The sequence below is a fragment of the Perca flavescens genome, chromosome 11, assembly GCF_004354835.1.
Source record: "Perca flavescens isolate YP-PL-M2 chromosome 11, PFLA_1.0, whole genome shotgun sequence".
NCBI lineage: Eukaryota > Metazoa > Chordata > Actinopteri > Perciformes > Percidae > Perca > Perca flavescens.
This window is the reverse complement of record NC_041341.1, coordinates 18,227,556-18,241,274: the sequence shown is the minus strand read 5'-3', so window position 1 is coordinate 18,241,274 and position 13,719 is coordinate 18,227,556. Positions and strand designations below refer to the sequence as shown.

General features: G+C 41.2%; 1 protein-coding gene across 1 annotated transcript; it reads left to right on the top strand.

Annotated features, from left to right (window-relative positions):
- The first annotated feature begins 174 nt into the window (after nucleotides 1-174).
- LOC114564078 (leucine-rich repeat-containing protein 58) lies at nucleotides 175-7,268 on the top strand. The gene is made up of 4 exons (XM_028591236.1): nucleotides 175-896; nucleotides 4,006-4,134; nucleotides 4,277-4,554; nucleotides 5,847-7,268. Exons 1-4 carry the CDS (start codon nucleotides 439-441, stop codon nucleotides 6,038-6,040), a joined length of 1,059 nt encoding a protein of 352 aa, XP_028447037.1. The 5' UTR covers nucleotides 175-438; the 3' UTR covers nucleotides 6,041-7,268.
- The last annotated feature ends 6,451 nt before the right edge of the window (nucleotides 7,269-13,719 follow it).

The window sequence follows — 13,719 nt, the reverse complement described above, 5'->3', positions numbered from 1 at the left end:
ATTAAACACGACAACGTGGTATTGTACAGTTATAAAAAAGTCAATAAAATGTGCCATAAATGTGTTACAAATCTCTTAATTAATACTTTTGTAATATGAGGGATTGGGAGACTAACCAATCAACGGTTGCGTGGGCGGGGCTTGTTTTAGAACGAGCCAATCTCTAAACATGGCAGCAAATATTCCCGTCAAAGAACGGCTGCGTTGTAGGAGAGTGACACCGCATTCAATGTTGGTACATGTTGCTACAACAGCTTTTCCTTAGTACTAAATTAGTGACCTAGATTTTCACTAGAAATGTGCTTAAATGTTACGGGCGGTTGTATAGAAATAACCCCCTTCTCCGTGTCAAAAATAGACAAGTCTTGGAGCTAACCTACAGCAAAAGTTCTGCAAAGATTTTGTTCAGAGTTTTAATTTCACGCTAAAATTGCCAACATGGAGATTCACGAAGGGGCAGCGGTAGCAAGCGACAGCGTGCTGGACTTTTCCCGTTTGAGTCTGACCACTTTCAACGTTAACAGTGTCAGCGACGAGAGAAAAAGGGACACCAAACAGCTCTACCTGAACTACAACCGACTAGCCTCGCTACCCTTGTCGGTCAGCCTTTTCTGCAACCTCGAGTTTTTGGACATCAGCAACAACGGACTGTCTGCCATCTGTGAGGGCATTACTCGACTGACGAGTCTGAAAACCCTGATAGCCAAGAACAACCGCCTGGACGAGTTTTCGCTGCCCAAAGAGTTCGGCTCTCTGCAGCTGGAGGTGTTGAACTTTAGTGGGAACCGATTTGAGGAGATCCCACTTCAGTGTATGAAACTGCTGCGTCTGCAGTCGCTTTCATTCGGCGGAAACAGACTGAAAAGTATACCTGAAGAGATAGAAAATCTAACCAGGTAGGTCATGAAGGGTAATGTCAGAAGCTGTCGTTACTTCGCACCATTGTTAAATGTCCGAATAAGAATCGTTAGCATGGCCAGGTATTAGCTAGCTAAGCAATAAGGGGGCACTGCCAATTAGCTAATGTTTAGGTGTACTTCTACATTCTTTGTAGTAAACATTATATTAGCTATAATCGACGATATTCCATAACGTTAATACGTGTTAGATAATGGACCGGGTGGTCCTCGGAGTAAATTATCGAGTTGACAATTAATGACAATTAACGTTACCGTTATGCAGATTATTTGTAGCTAGTCGGTTTAGCTGGTAGTAAGTTTCAGTCAACTGGTACATAGCATGGAAACCAAGTGATGGTGCAATGGTTACCTTCTTCATTAAATGCATGCATTTACATACAATGGGGGTAAAACTGTTGACTGGAACTTTTAACTGGCAACCACCAGCCAATCAGAATATATAACAATTTAGACCTTAAACGATTGGTCGATTAGTCAAGTCACGTAAAATGAATGTGCTGGTTTGATAAGTAATTAATTAATCTGTTGAAGTAATTTGTCAAACAAATTGATTTTCTGCTTTTTCTTTGTCTAATGTGACAATAAACTGTACAGCTGAAATAAGTCAATGAATCAATAAAGCAGATCAGATTGATTAGTTTTTATCTCTTAATTTGTTTTGCACTGTGCAACAAAAGCAATTTGAAGACAAGAAAATGTGACTGACATAACACATTTCTGACAGTTAATAGACCAAACGATTAATCACATAATTGAGAAAATAATCATCAGCTGAAAATAATGGTAGAATTGTTTAAAATGTAATTTAAATAAGTCAGTATTTCTCTCCCTTTTCAAAATTTTTATTATTGTTATGGGTTTAATGGTATTTACAATACCGCTTTTACATCTATCCGTATGTGTCATGATCATTTCCAGACAGGTTATCTTGTAAACATCATGATTCATAGTGTGTGCAGGATAATTGTTCACATAAGCTGTTCCAGTAACCACTAACTGGTTTTGGAGATATAAACTAATAATAGTAGTTACTAATGACAGGAAAGTGCAGCCTGTGACAAATTGACCTTTAATTTCCACATTAGTGTCATAAAGCATACTTATTTTGAATCACAAAAGACTTACTCATACAGTCTAAGGCCTAGTCCAAACTTATTTTTAAAAACAGGGTTTTTCTTTTTGTTTTTATAAAACAAAATTCCATCCACACAGGCACTGTTAAGAAAAGTCTCCGTCCACATAAAAACACACTTAAAGCGCTGTCAAGAGCATGCCAAGCCAATAGGTTGCGATATAACCCCAGAAGAAGATGTTGACCAATCAGAAGCCTGAAAAAATAAAGCTGTTACTGGACAACTACCTGCCAACTAGAAGTCCAACGCTCAAAGACAGTCCCTCCAGAAAAACGTGATTATGCAATCGCATAATTCAATGCATAATCAGCCAAAGTCTGCATATTTATGCGGGGGGCGCATTTTTTCAAATATGCCGCACTTTCGCTGCATAAATTGCAGATTTCCCTGCAAAATATGCGGGGCTTGCATGATTTCATAATCCCCGCATTTTCGTTCCAAAAAAGTCACCTATATCTTAGCAGAAAGTTGAAAAATGTTGCGTTTACTTCACAAGAGAGCAGCCATTTTCCCCTGTTGCCATGGGAATGTTATGATGTGGTACGACGTGGCAGCGGGGTCTGTGTCGTGGCAGTGTTGGATTATGTAGCAGTGACCTCCGTAGCGCTATTGACCCCTCTGTTTCAAAATACAATGGAAGAGTAAGTGTGTAAACAAATCCTGCTAGCAAGCATGTTGCCAGCGCTATTTTGGCCATGTCTGCCATTGCGAGAAATGTTGCCTCATTCGTGACTCCTCACAAAGGAGGTAACGGCGCACACTCTGACGTTACAAGCTTAAAACTCGGTTTTCCCTGTCTATACGAAAACGCACAAACAGCGTTTCTAAAAAGACTTCACCCTGGCTGGAGTATTCCAGAACCTCCATTAAGAGTGACCTAAAACACAGTTTGTGTGTGGACGAGGCAAAAACGCATACAAAAAGGAATTAAAAAAATACCCATAGCCTTGTGGACTAGGCCTAAGCATGGGTGAATACTATGTAACAGTACAACATCTACATGATATAATATGTCTTGATGTGTTTAGAGAAGAAACCTTGACCCAGTGTGTTTTTGGGTGGAATGGCCAAGGAAAAAGGCTTAATTGTGAGCTTTCTATTTTGTGCCTGATGCACTCCATAACTATCATTTTAATCTCTGGTGGTTGATTTGTGTCAGTGAGGGCAGTGCACAGACCCTGAATGTCTCAGTTCCCTTTACAGAGGGGGCTTGCTCAGTGCTTAGCCACCAAGGACAGTATAATGGCTTCCTGTCTCGCCGTTGCTGTGTCATCAGTTCCAGCAGGCAGATGGCCTGACAGCTTACTTTTGCTGACCAGCCATCCATTGCTCTCTCCCCGTCTCTGTTTCACTCCCAATTACCACCCTGTGTACTCCATACCTCCATTAACCTACCAGGGTCCTTTGTTGTCTCAATACAACAAACATGTACATATTGATTTTGTTGTCATCTAAAATGTTTCTTAAAAAATGGTTATAACATTAATGCAAATGTATTGCATATATTATCTTTGCACACTTTTTCCTAAATAAATGTGTCTACTGTACAATAAACAACTAAGAATCTAAGATAATTCTGGTCTTTTGGACACAAAGCGCATGCACACAAACTCTTTAGCATGAAACCGTGCATCTTTAGCTCCCCCTTGTGGTATGTATTAGTTTTAACTTGGTCACTCAGCTTTGTTGGCCAGAAAATTTCCCCTTTTTAGAACATCTTAGAACATCTAAATTGACTTTGACACAAATTGTATTAAAAACTCCAAATTTTGAAGATGAAAAAAGTATTCCCTTTTTAATTTGAGATCCCATAAGATAAGTGCATCTAGAACAATAAAAAGAGTGAAATAGTGTGTAAATCACTTCTGTACTGTACTGTGTGTGATATTCAGTACTTGAGTTGAACATAGCAAACTCAAAAGTGACTCTTTTCCTCTCTTTTGTTCTGTTAGTCTGGAGCTGTTGTATCTGGGTGGAAACCTCATCACCGCCATTCCCCCAGAAGTGGCTAACCTGCCCTACCTCAGCTACCTGGTCCTATGTGACAACCGCATCCAAAGTGTCCCCCCGCAGCTCACCAGGTAACTGCACATACACCACCAATCTCTTACCAGTGTAACCTGCAGTAAAAAGCCATATGTTAATGTACAATTTATTTCAAAATTGCACATTCTTGTAGTCATGTTTCTTTGTAGGTGAAAACTTTTCTCTGTCTCACTCCAGGCTCCACTCGCTGCGATCTTTAAGTCTCCACAACAACTTGCTCACTTACCTGCCGAGGGAGATCCTCTGCCTGGTGCACCTGCAAGAGCTCAGTCTCCGTGGCAATCCACTGGTGGTGCGCTTTGTCAAGGAGATGACCTACGACCCCCCGTCACTGCTAGAGTTGGCAGGACGTACCGTCAAGAGCCGAAATATTCCCTACTACCCATACGATCTGCCGTCAAACCTGCTGCGCTACCTAGACCTGGCCAGCAAGTGCCCCAACCCCAAGTGTGCCGGTAAGACCCTTTTTTCACGGTATTTGAAGTAGGGATGTCACTAGAACTGATACTTGCGATATCTTTTTAGATTCTAAAATGACAAAACACCGACGGTGTTTTTTGAAGCCCCATAAGCACCGATGCCAGTGTTAGCATCGGTGCTGCGCCTCTTCCGGACCTAATGGGGTCAGTATATGCCTACAAGTGTTCTAGTCTGCCGCTAAATGCTGGAGAAAAAGATGAATGCCGACCAGCACCGAAAAACGGAGCGCCTCATCTCCATGCAGGGCTTTACCGTAACGTTAGTTACATCTACAGCAACAGCTTTCACGACTTCACCTGGAGCTCCCAATCAGAAAGTAAGTCTGTTTCGCTCTGCCATTGGCTGTCACAGTCTAACGTTAGCTACGAAAGCTGACATTTAGCTAACTTTAGTGCTTGTGTTTGGGGGACCTCTAGAACGTCCGTTAAGTTTCTTTAACCAGCCCGGTTCTATGTGAAAAACTACAACGGCAGAGAGAAACGGACGTAACTAAACATGCTTGCTGTCTGGGAGTTCCGGGTGAACTCATGGAATGTGTGATGGTGCCAGGCATCAGAGCAGTAGGCCGTGGGTCCAGAAGACTGGCGTTTTCTCCAGATTACATGTAAATCACGCTCTCCTTGCCCCCTCTACTCAAACACCTCCACTCCACACCAAAACGGTAACGAACAAGTGTTATATGTCCTATAATACAGTACCAGTCAAAAGTTTGGACACGTTTTCTCATTTATTTGAATGGGAAAGCGTATGTGAAAACACATGGGTTCTCCCCATAAAATTAGGAATTCCTCACTTGTGACACATTGTCACCGGTTGCATGGCTGCCAATTTTTCCCACCATGTTCTGTTTAAATACTTTTTAGAGACATGAAGAAGTAAACAATATCTAGTTATTTACCGCTGTGAAATAAAGGCAAAGATTAGTGGAAGATTTTTTTTTTTTTAAAAAGCATTTTGTGCAGCATAATTTTGTTTTTTTATGATCTGGTGACACCTTAATTTTGTCTTGTGACCCCTTGTAGGGGTCCCTATCCCCAGGTTGAGAACCACTTTGATAACATATCCTGTGTATGTTTTTCCCTTTACTGTTTCCTACCTGGGTGTACAGCTTGCATCCGAGTTTATGACGATGATGTCATGTATGAATAATATTGTACTATGTTGATAGCATTCATGTGCATACATATATCTGCACAAAAGAATTTCAGTCACTGACCTGCCACTTGAACCTGGCTTTGTTTTTCCTGTCACTCTCTACTTTCTCCAGGCGTCTACTTTGATTCATGTGTGCGGCAGATCAAATTCGTGGACTTCTGTGGAAAGTACCGGCTGCCCCTCATGCACTACCTGTGCTCCCCAGAGTGCACCTCTCCCTGCAGCTCCAACCCCCAGAGTGACGCGGAGTCGGAGGAAGAGAGCAGCGTGCCTGCTTACCGCCTGCAGAGGGTGCTTCTGGGATAGTATGATGTGGAGGAACCTTTGACCCTTTGGACAAGCCCAGCCTTGTCGGTCTGTCACTGTGTTCAACATTTATACAGAGATTCAAAGTTGGCGGTCAGACTTTGCTGCACACGTGCCTCATTTGCACTGCATGGTTCGGCTCAACTTGACTCCACTCAACTCCCTTTTGGTACCAGGTGCTTTTTCTCTATTTGTTTTCCACTGCGGATAGTACCCCCTCAGTCTAGGCAGCATTCTCAGCTGATTGCCATAGCAATGCTGTGTGAAACTGCCCTGGCCTATCATCTTCAACGCATCACTCGTGGATCTTTTCATCGGCAACGGTGTCTGCACTTTGTCAATTGTACGACGTAGTGAACATAGTGTACAGCATAGTTTAGTGTGCTGCCATTTTTTTTTTAAATCTGGGGTGAGTGAATAAAAAATATTGCAGTCGCTATTGACGGTAGCTTGGCTATTTAAAAATGACGGGTTTGTGCTGTTAGTGACAGTTCTCTCTGACCAATCAGTGGTCCGCAGTGTTTTAACTCTACTTTCTATCGACTCAGCTCACTTGGAATCATACCAAGGTGGTACCAAAAAAGTACCAGGTACCAGGTACTATTCACAACTTTTGCAAATTGAAAACCAAAAAAGAGCGAGTCGAGTATAGCCGTGCCGTACCATGCAATGGAAATGTGGCAATAAACACACAGAAACCGTAACACACTGTTTAACTGTCTGTCAGCCTGTGTGGCTGTATGGAGACCGACTTCCTCCTGGGGTTCTGAAAACACGGTAACTCCCATTTTATGAAACCTCTCACCACACATCGCTCGCATAACACAAGTAAAGGAAAGCTCCTAGTTCCCATGTAGCCATGCAAATCCACAGTCCGTCAGTCATGACTTCATCAAAGTGCTTGGTCTCCTGGCCCAGTATAGGAGGGCATTTGAAACTCAGTGAAGACTGATGGAGCAGCAGGATTATTTTCCTTTTTCAGGGCAGTTACTTTATCTTCCATACCACGCTTTGTGCTTCTTAGTAGCAACAGCACATTATTCTGCATTTTCTCAAAGTTTGGATATGAACAATGTATTTTTTTTGTCCAGCTACTGGTGACACCCAGATTTCATTTAAATGTCTCATACCAGGTGAGCTTCAAAACTGCCATGCCAACTAGGAAAAAAGTTAAAATATGTATGCAAAAACTATGACATTAGTTTTACAATACAGTATTCTAAATTGATTGAGTACGATGTGTGAGGTGGCCTTATTTACACTGTGTGTGGTCCTGCTGGGCAAAGGTTTTGTGCAGTTAAGCTGTCCCACACAATATAAAAAAAATCAAGGTTTATCTGTTTTTGCCTGCACAACAGCCTTACACAGTTTTGCCATGTTGGCATAGTTGTTTAAAATGAATCCAGAATATGGTTTATGTGAGAATGTGGAAGAAAGCCTGTCCAGGCTTACTCACAAGAAGTGGATGTGGGGTGGACCGGGAAGTGTGTGTGTGTGCGTGTGTGTGTGTGTGTGTGTGTGTGTGTGTGTGTGTGTGTGTGTGTGTGTGTGTGTGTGTGTGTGTGTGTGTGTGTGTGTGTGTGTGTGTGTGTGTGTGTGTGTGTGTGTGTGTGTGTGTGTGTGTGTGTGTGTGTGTGTGTGTGTGTGTGTGTGTGTGTGTGTGTGTGTGTGTGTGTGTGTGTGTGTGTGTGTGTGTGTGTGTGTGTGTGTGTGTGTGTGTGTGTGTGTGTGTGTGTGTGTGTGTGTGTGTGTGTGTCCCCAAAAGTCGGATATTTTATTTCTGAATTTGAATCTTTTTAAAGTGCTCATATTATGCGTTGTGGCTTTTCCCCTTTCCTGTATTGTGTTATATCTTTTTTTTTTTTTTTTTTTGTGTGCACGTTATAGGTTTACAAAGTGTAAAAGCTCCAGTCAATTCCACCAACATCAGACCATTAACCCCTAACCCCCCCAGTCAAGTCCACCCCAAAGGCACTTACCATCTCCAACAGAAAACACTTTTCACAAACTTCTCCAAACAGCTTTATTGTAGTCCAGCCTTTACTTCCGTGACGAACGTGCGTCACTTTCTAACTGCTAGTAGTTACAAAGCGTGGCACGCCCTCATACTCTGCTTCTGACTGGCTAGTAGTCCTTATCTAGCTACTGCGCATGTGCGACTCCAAACAAAGATGGAACAGAAGTGCGATGCCTCACTCTGTTGCTAAAACGGAGAACTCAACACACAGGGTGAAAAGAGGAGTTGCAGCAATGTGCAGTTCAACAAAAATATGGTGGTTGTTGAAAATTAAACCATGTAAACCTATTCTGATATAACCTCTGACAATTATGAACCAGAAAATGAGCATAGTATGAGCACTTTAAGACCGAGTCCTTCATTTGTAACAGGAAATGGCTGTTTCTGTCCTGGTTACGCTTCTGCTCTGCTTTCCTTGTGTGGAAAGCTGGGAGATGTCATTAGCCTCCCAGAAAGGTTGTGTCCATGATTGAGGAGGTAAAACCTGGCTTCACATTAGACCTTAAGGTTTAGAAAACAGAAGAACGCTCCTCTATGTTACAGTAACACCTATACTAGAGCATTTAAGTGCCTTACTAATCGTAACCTTTAACCAAGTGAAACAGAGTATGAAGAAATGTGATATATGCACCCTGAAATGTGACAAGATTAACCTTATAAATTAAAGTCCTTTTTAATTGATTTTTGTACTTTGCTTAACAACAGTACAAGTAATTTTTTTTATAACAAAATTAAATGCTTTTATAGAAATATTTTTTCAAATGTTAAACACTACATATTTAAATGACAGAAAATATATTAAGATATTAATTGTATTTACTTGTAACCCATTCAGATAATGTAAGTAGATTGTACAGTATATAATAGCAATAATAAAGACAGATTGTAATATCTTTCAAATGTGTTTGTATTGTGGCCTTTTGTGATTTCTTTAAAGTGTTTTTAGGAGAATGTAGAAATTATTTATATTTTACTGTTTAACCTTTTCATCGCATTAGAAGTTTTTAATGCCAGTTGATAAAAGGCAAGATATTTATGAATAAAATGTGGCTTTTGTGCACAAAAGGTGCACAACAACTATTGAAGAGTTTGAAGTGTGCTAACCCATGAACCAATCAATTCAACCATTTTGCAGTTTGAATGTCCCCGGGTTTCATTTGCATATGAAGGTGAGTTCATTCTCGAGGCTGAATACTGAGACCTTTCCTGTAACCCAGAACCAAGAGATGCCAGGGCGAGTGCATTCTGTTTCGCACAATCTGCTAATCCTTTAACATCACCTGCCAAGAGCCACTAACTACTGTTTCTTCTTCTCTCGTCTCTTTTCACACTTCCTATCTCGGCATCTCATTCAATTCCTTTGCACCTCACTGGTTCTTTCAGCCTGGCTGGCAAGGACGGTGCTTTGAGTTTCATATAGTTTGCTTGTTTTAAATGGTCTTCGACAAAGTCGCAGCAGGGTTCCAGTTGTTTCTTTTCCACTATCTTTCAAACACGTGCATATACTGTAGAGCCTGTCTACCAACAGCAGGCACCTAGGAAACTCTCAGCACATTGTGTGGAGTTACGGTATGTTACGCCGCTTGTGTGCACATGCGCTTACTCTGCATGTTTTTGTACGTTTGACAGGAGGGTGCTTTCACAAATGCAACCCGAGATGCAACCATGAGGAATTGGAAGCGATGAGTTTGGACTAGCAGATGAGGTCTCACAGAAGGACGATGCTGTTCCTGTTTTAGCCATCTGCTAGGTCAATATGTGTCTGTGTGATCATATTCTCATATATCTTGTTGTTTTCTGTTGTACTTTGTAGGATTAATTCCATTATATTATGTTTTTGGTTGCTGGATTTCATGGGGGCACCCAACTATACATTGCACCAGTTTTGCAGGTGATCTGCAGATCTAAGAGCAAAGGGCTTTGACATACGCGGTGTTTGATACTCTAAGCCTCTTATCACCCTCACGTCAAAGGCATACCAGCTCATATCAGCTCACAGTATAGCCGATGTGCATTTACATGCATGGCAGACCTCACACATGACGAGTTTCAAATGTACACTCAGTTGAGCCTTTACACACGACAGCCACACACGCTGCAGACGCCAGTACAACAGTCAGACGTTGTCTTCAGAGTTGCACTGCTAATCCTACAAGGAGAAAGTTTAGTCTGAGCCCAGAGCAAGGAGAAGGTGGGGGAGGTGGTCACAGGGGGAAAGAAAAGAAGTGGTTGGCGAATAATAATCCACCGCTGTGTTAACGTTTGATTGCTATGGTGAATAACTTGAAGCTTTGAAAAATGTATGCTGTCTCAGTCACTCTTGACCCAACATCATTCCCTTATTTATTCATCTCTACAAACTCTTTGACATTGTAATATCCTCACAATGTAAGAAAATGTGCTCCAGCTGTGCGGTTAGTTTTGGACATTTTTACATAGTGTAGGATTTTATTCTCAAATGTGACCAATGACCAGTCTGGCCCTAAAAAGGCAAGACTTAATCTGACTCCAATTCTATGGTCACTACACCCTGAAAAGTGTTCTTTTACTGGTAAATCAGAGAAATAAAACTCAGGATTTGTTCAGTTAAAGTTAACAACAAGCTTTAATGAATGATATTGCAAATTACAAAAGCGTATGCATACGGATCAGATTACTTTAAGAAAAAAACAGCCTATCACTAAAACCTAGCAAATGGACAGAGATTCCCCCAGCATCTGATGCCGGCTAACCCAGAACCCTCACTTTTTATCCACTTTCTCTGCTTCATCCGTGGTGCTGTTATCAGTTGGATATAGTCCAGATCTTCTGGCTCCAGACGGCTAACGATATGTAACACACTATATGAAAACATGACCTCAATTTCTCATTCTCAGCTCAAAAAGACAAGCCGCTATTGTTGGATTTGAACACCTGTGTTTTTAATCTGCAAATTTAAGGAGTTCCCTGAGAGCCAGGTCATTTCCATACTCTGTGTCACAAATCACGCGCTTGCAAAACACTGGCGATTGTTGCCTCGTTCCCCCCCTGATCAGAGAAGACCTTTTTTCAGGCAATTTCTCACACTCTCTTTATAATTTCTAATCACTTTAAAACCAGATAGCCTCTCATATCCCAGGGAAACGGAGGCATCAAGGCCAGCTTTATGAACTCTACAAGCCTATTATTTTACACACAAAATATATTCTAACAATAGTGATAGTATAGAAGCAGACAAGAAATGTGGGGAGGAAATAGGACGGGTGACCAGATGGAATTTAACCTGAGATGTCGCAGTTCATACGTATCTTAGTCCCTTATGGAGGAGGATTAGGGCCAATGTGAAGAAATGTATTTGAGTTCTGAGTTAAAAATCAGAATTCTGAGAAAAAAAAAGTCAGAATCAGAATTCTGAAAAAAAGAGTAAAAAAAACCCTCAAGAACTCAAATATATTTTTCACATGTGGCCCTAACCTTCTTCCGTAGCCCGTAGACCTCTGTGACACCATGGGTGTAACATTTTTAACTTATAATGTTATACAGTGTGACCATACTTGTTTGGCAAAAGAAAAAGAAAATCAAAACTGGTCCATTTTTTGCTTTCCCTGAAGGTTCAGCTTCAATCTTCCTTAGCTTTTCCTCGAACTTAAATTGCATCTTTGCTCGTCTGTCATGGAGATTACACATCAAACTGATGAGAGATAAGAAATGTGGTTGAAGGTCGTGGGAAAAACTAGGAAGCCGGACCCTGATTTTTTTGTCTAACTACTGTTGGTGTACCTTAAGTTAAGATTTGAATTGTTTACAACATGATTTTACATCATTGTTAAACTTTTGCCAAACTGAAGAATGCAAAGTCTCACTGTTAGTTACAACTTCAATTTAAATACTTTAAAGCTGCTTTAATCAATATCTTTAGTTCATTAGCTGGTTGCTAACACTGTCTGTCTGCATTTAGCAGCTAAAGAGACAATATTTCCCTCAGATGTTGGTGGCGATCAAAACAGAGCTCAAATTAGAGTGAATAATTGAATTAGAGTGAATAATTGTGTACACACACAACTCCAAATAACTGCTGATGGTGCTCTGTCTGTTGGATGTGTAAACAACTTCACCATATGTCAATGTTCATTGCCTCTAAGTGGCCAAAAAAATAACTAATGCAGATTTAAGTAAGTTTTTATATGTTATACATTCTGGTGTAATATGCTAAACATACAAGCTTGCAATTCATTCACCTAGCACTTTATCTGGCAGTTTTTGCATCATCAGTTGCTAAGCTGCTTTTTCACCACTTAAACTCTAAAATCAGTGAATAGACTGAAACTCCCCTCTTCATTTATCATTATCACTGCCTTCAGTAGAAACACTACTAGAGCCTGCAGGGGAGCTTTGATCCAGCGCTGCTAATCCAGGTCTATAGCAACACTGCAGGAGGAGCTGCAGCCTTTCAGAGAGGGATTTGTCTTTGGGTATGTTAGTGGGCAAACCTGGGCATGTCACAGGGGAGCGTCCTGGCAGTGTAGGGCTGGAGGGGGGTGGAGATGCTTCACACACACAGACTGAACAATGCATTTACACCCACACAGTTTCAAACACTACAGAATAGTGGGACTGGATGGCAGTGTGGTCTGATGTTGATTCACGGCTGCAGATGCTTCCACGTCCGGAAACGGTGCTGCTGCCTGTCAGGAGTGGTTCAACAGGAAATGGTGTGTCACTGGATTAAAAGCTTTGCTTGTTATTTATTTTGGTTGGTGGACATCCAGTTGATACATGTGCACAATATGGCAGTCCAGAAACAGATGGTGACTGTTTGTGACACCTGTATTTGTTAATTAGAACATCTTAATGTTAGAATTGATCCCCGGTAACCTCAGTAGAACAACATGTGTCCTGTTTCATCCAGTTCACCCGGCCTGCCAGCTTCTCCTCTTTGACTCCTGCTTTTTGAGTTACAGCTCTGTGTGCCCAGATGAAATATTCAAACTCCCGGTAATCTGAGCATCGGTGTAGTCCACCTGCCACTGGTGCAGTCTATCTTAAACCTGATCTTGAGGGAAACCTGAGAGTGATTGCCACGCTTTAGGTGTAACAGAGCTGACAACAGTGTTTCAGTTCTTCAATGGGGGTGCTAACGTGGTGTTATTTGATCTGAAAGCACAAGTTATAGTTAGTTAGTTAGTTAGTTAGTTAGTTAGAGGCTGTTTTCTTTTTCCAGAGTTTACTATTTCTCTTCCTTAGAATGTTTCATCTTTGATATGCTGACTGATTATACAACTTTAATCAATCCATATTAACAGAGGATTCCACTAGTTACAGTAGCCTACGTTAAATAAGATCTTGTTGTCAGGTACAGAATAGCAATTTCACTAACCTGAATATATAAATGTATTATGTGATTAATTGTGATCCTTAATCTGAGGCGTGATCGCTTCCAACTCTTTACAGATTTTAAACAAAAAGTATTTTCTCGTTTTTATACAGTAAAGTTCTTCATACTGGACCTTCTCACCAGGCTTAAACACAAATACAAGTGTGTGTGTGTGTGTGTGTGTGTGTGTGTGTGTGTGTGTGTGTGAGTGAGTGTGAGACACTGACTGGTGGGTTGAGACTAGATGAATGAATATCCATATATTCTCTTCTCTGCTCCCCACTTGCAGCTGTCAGTGGTGGTGACACT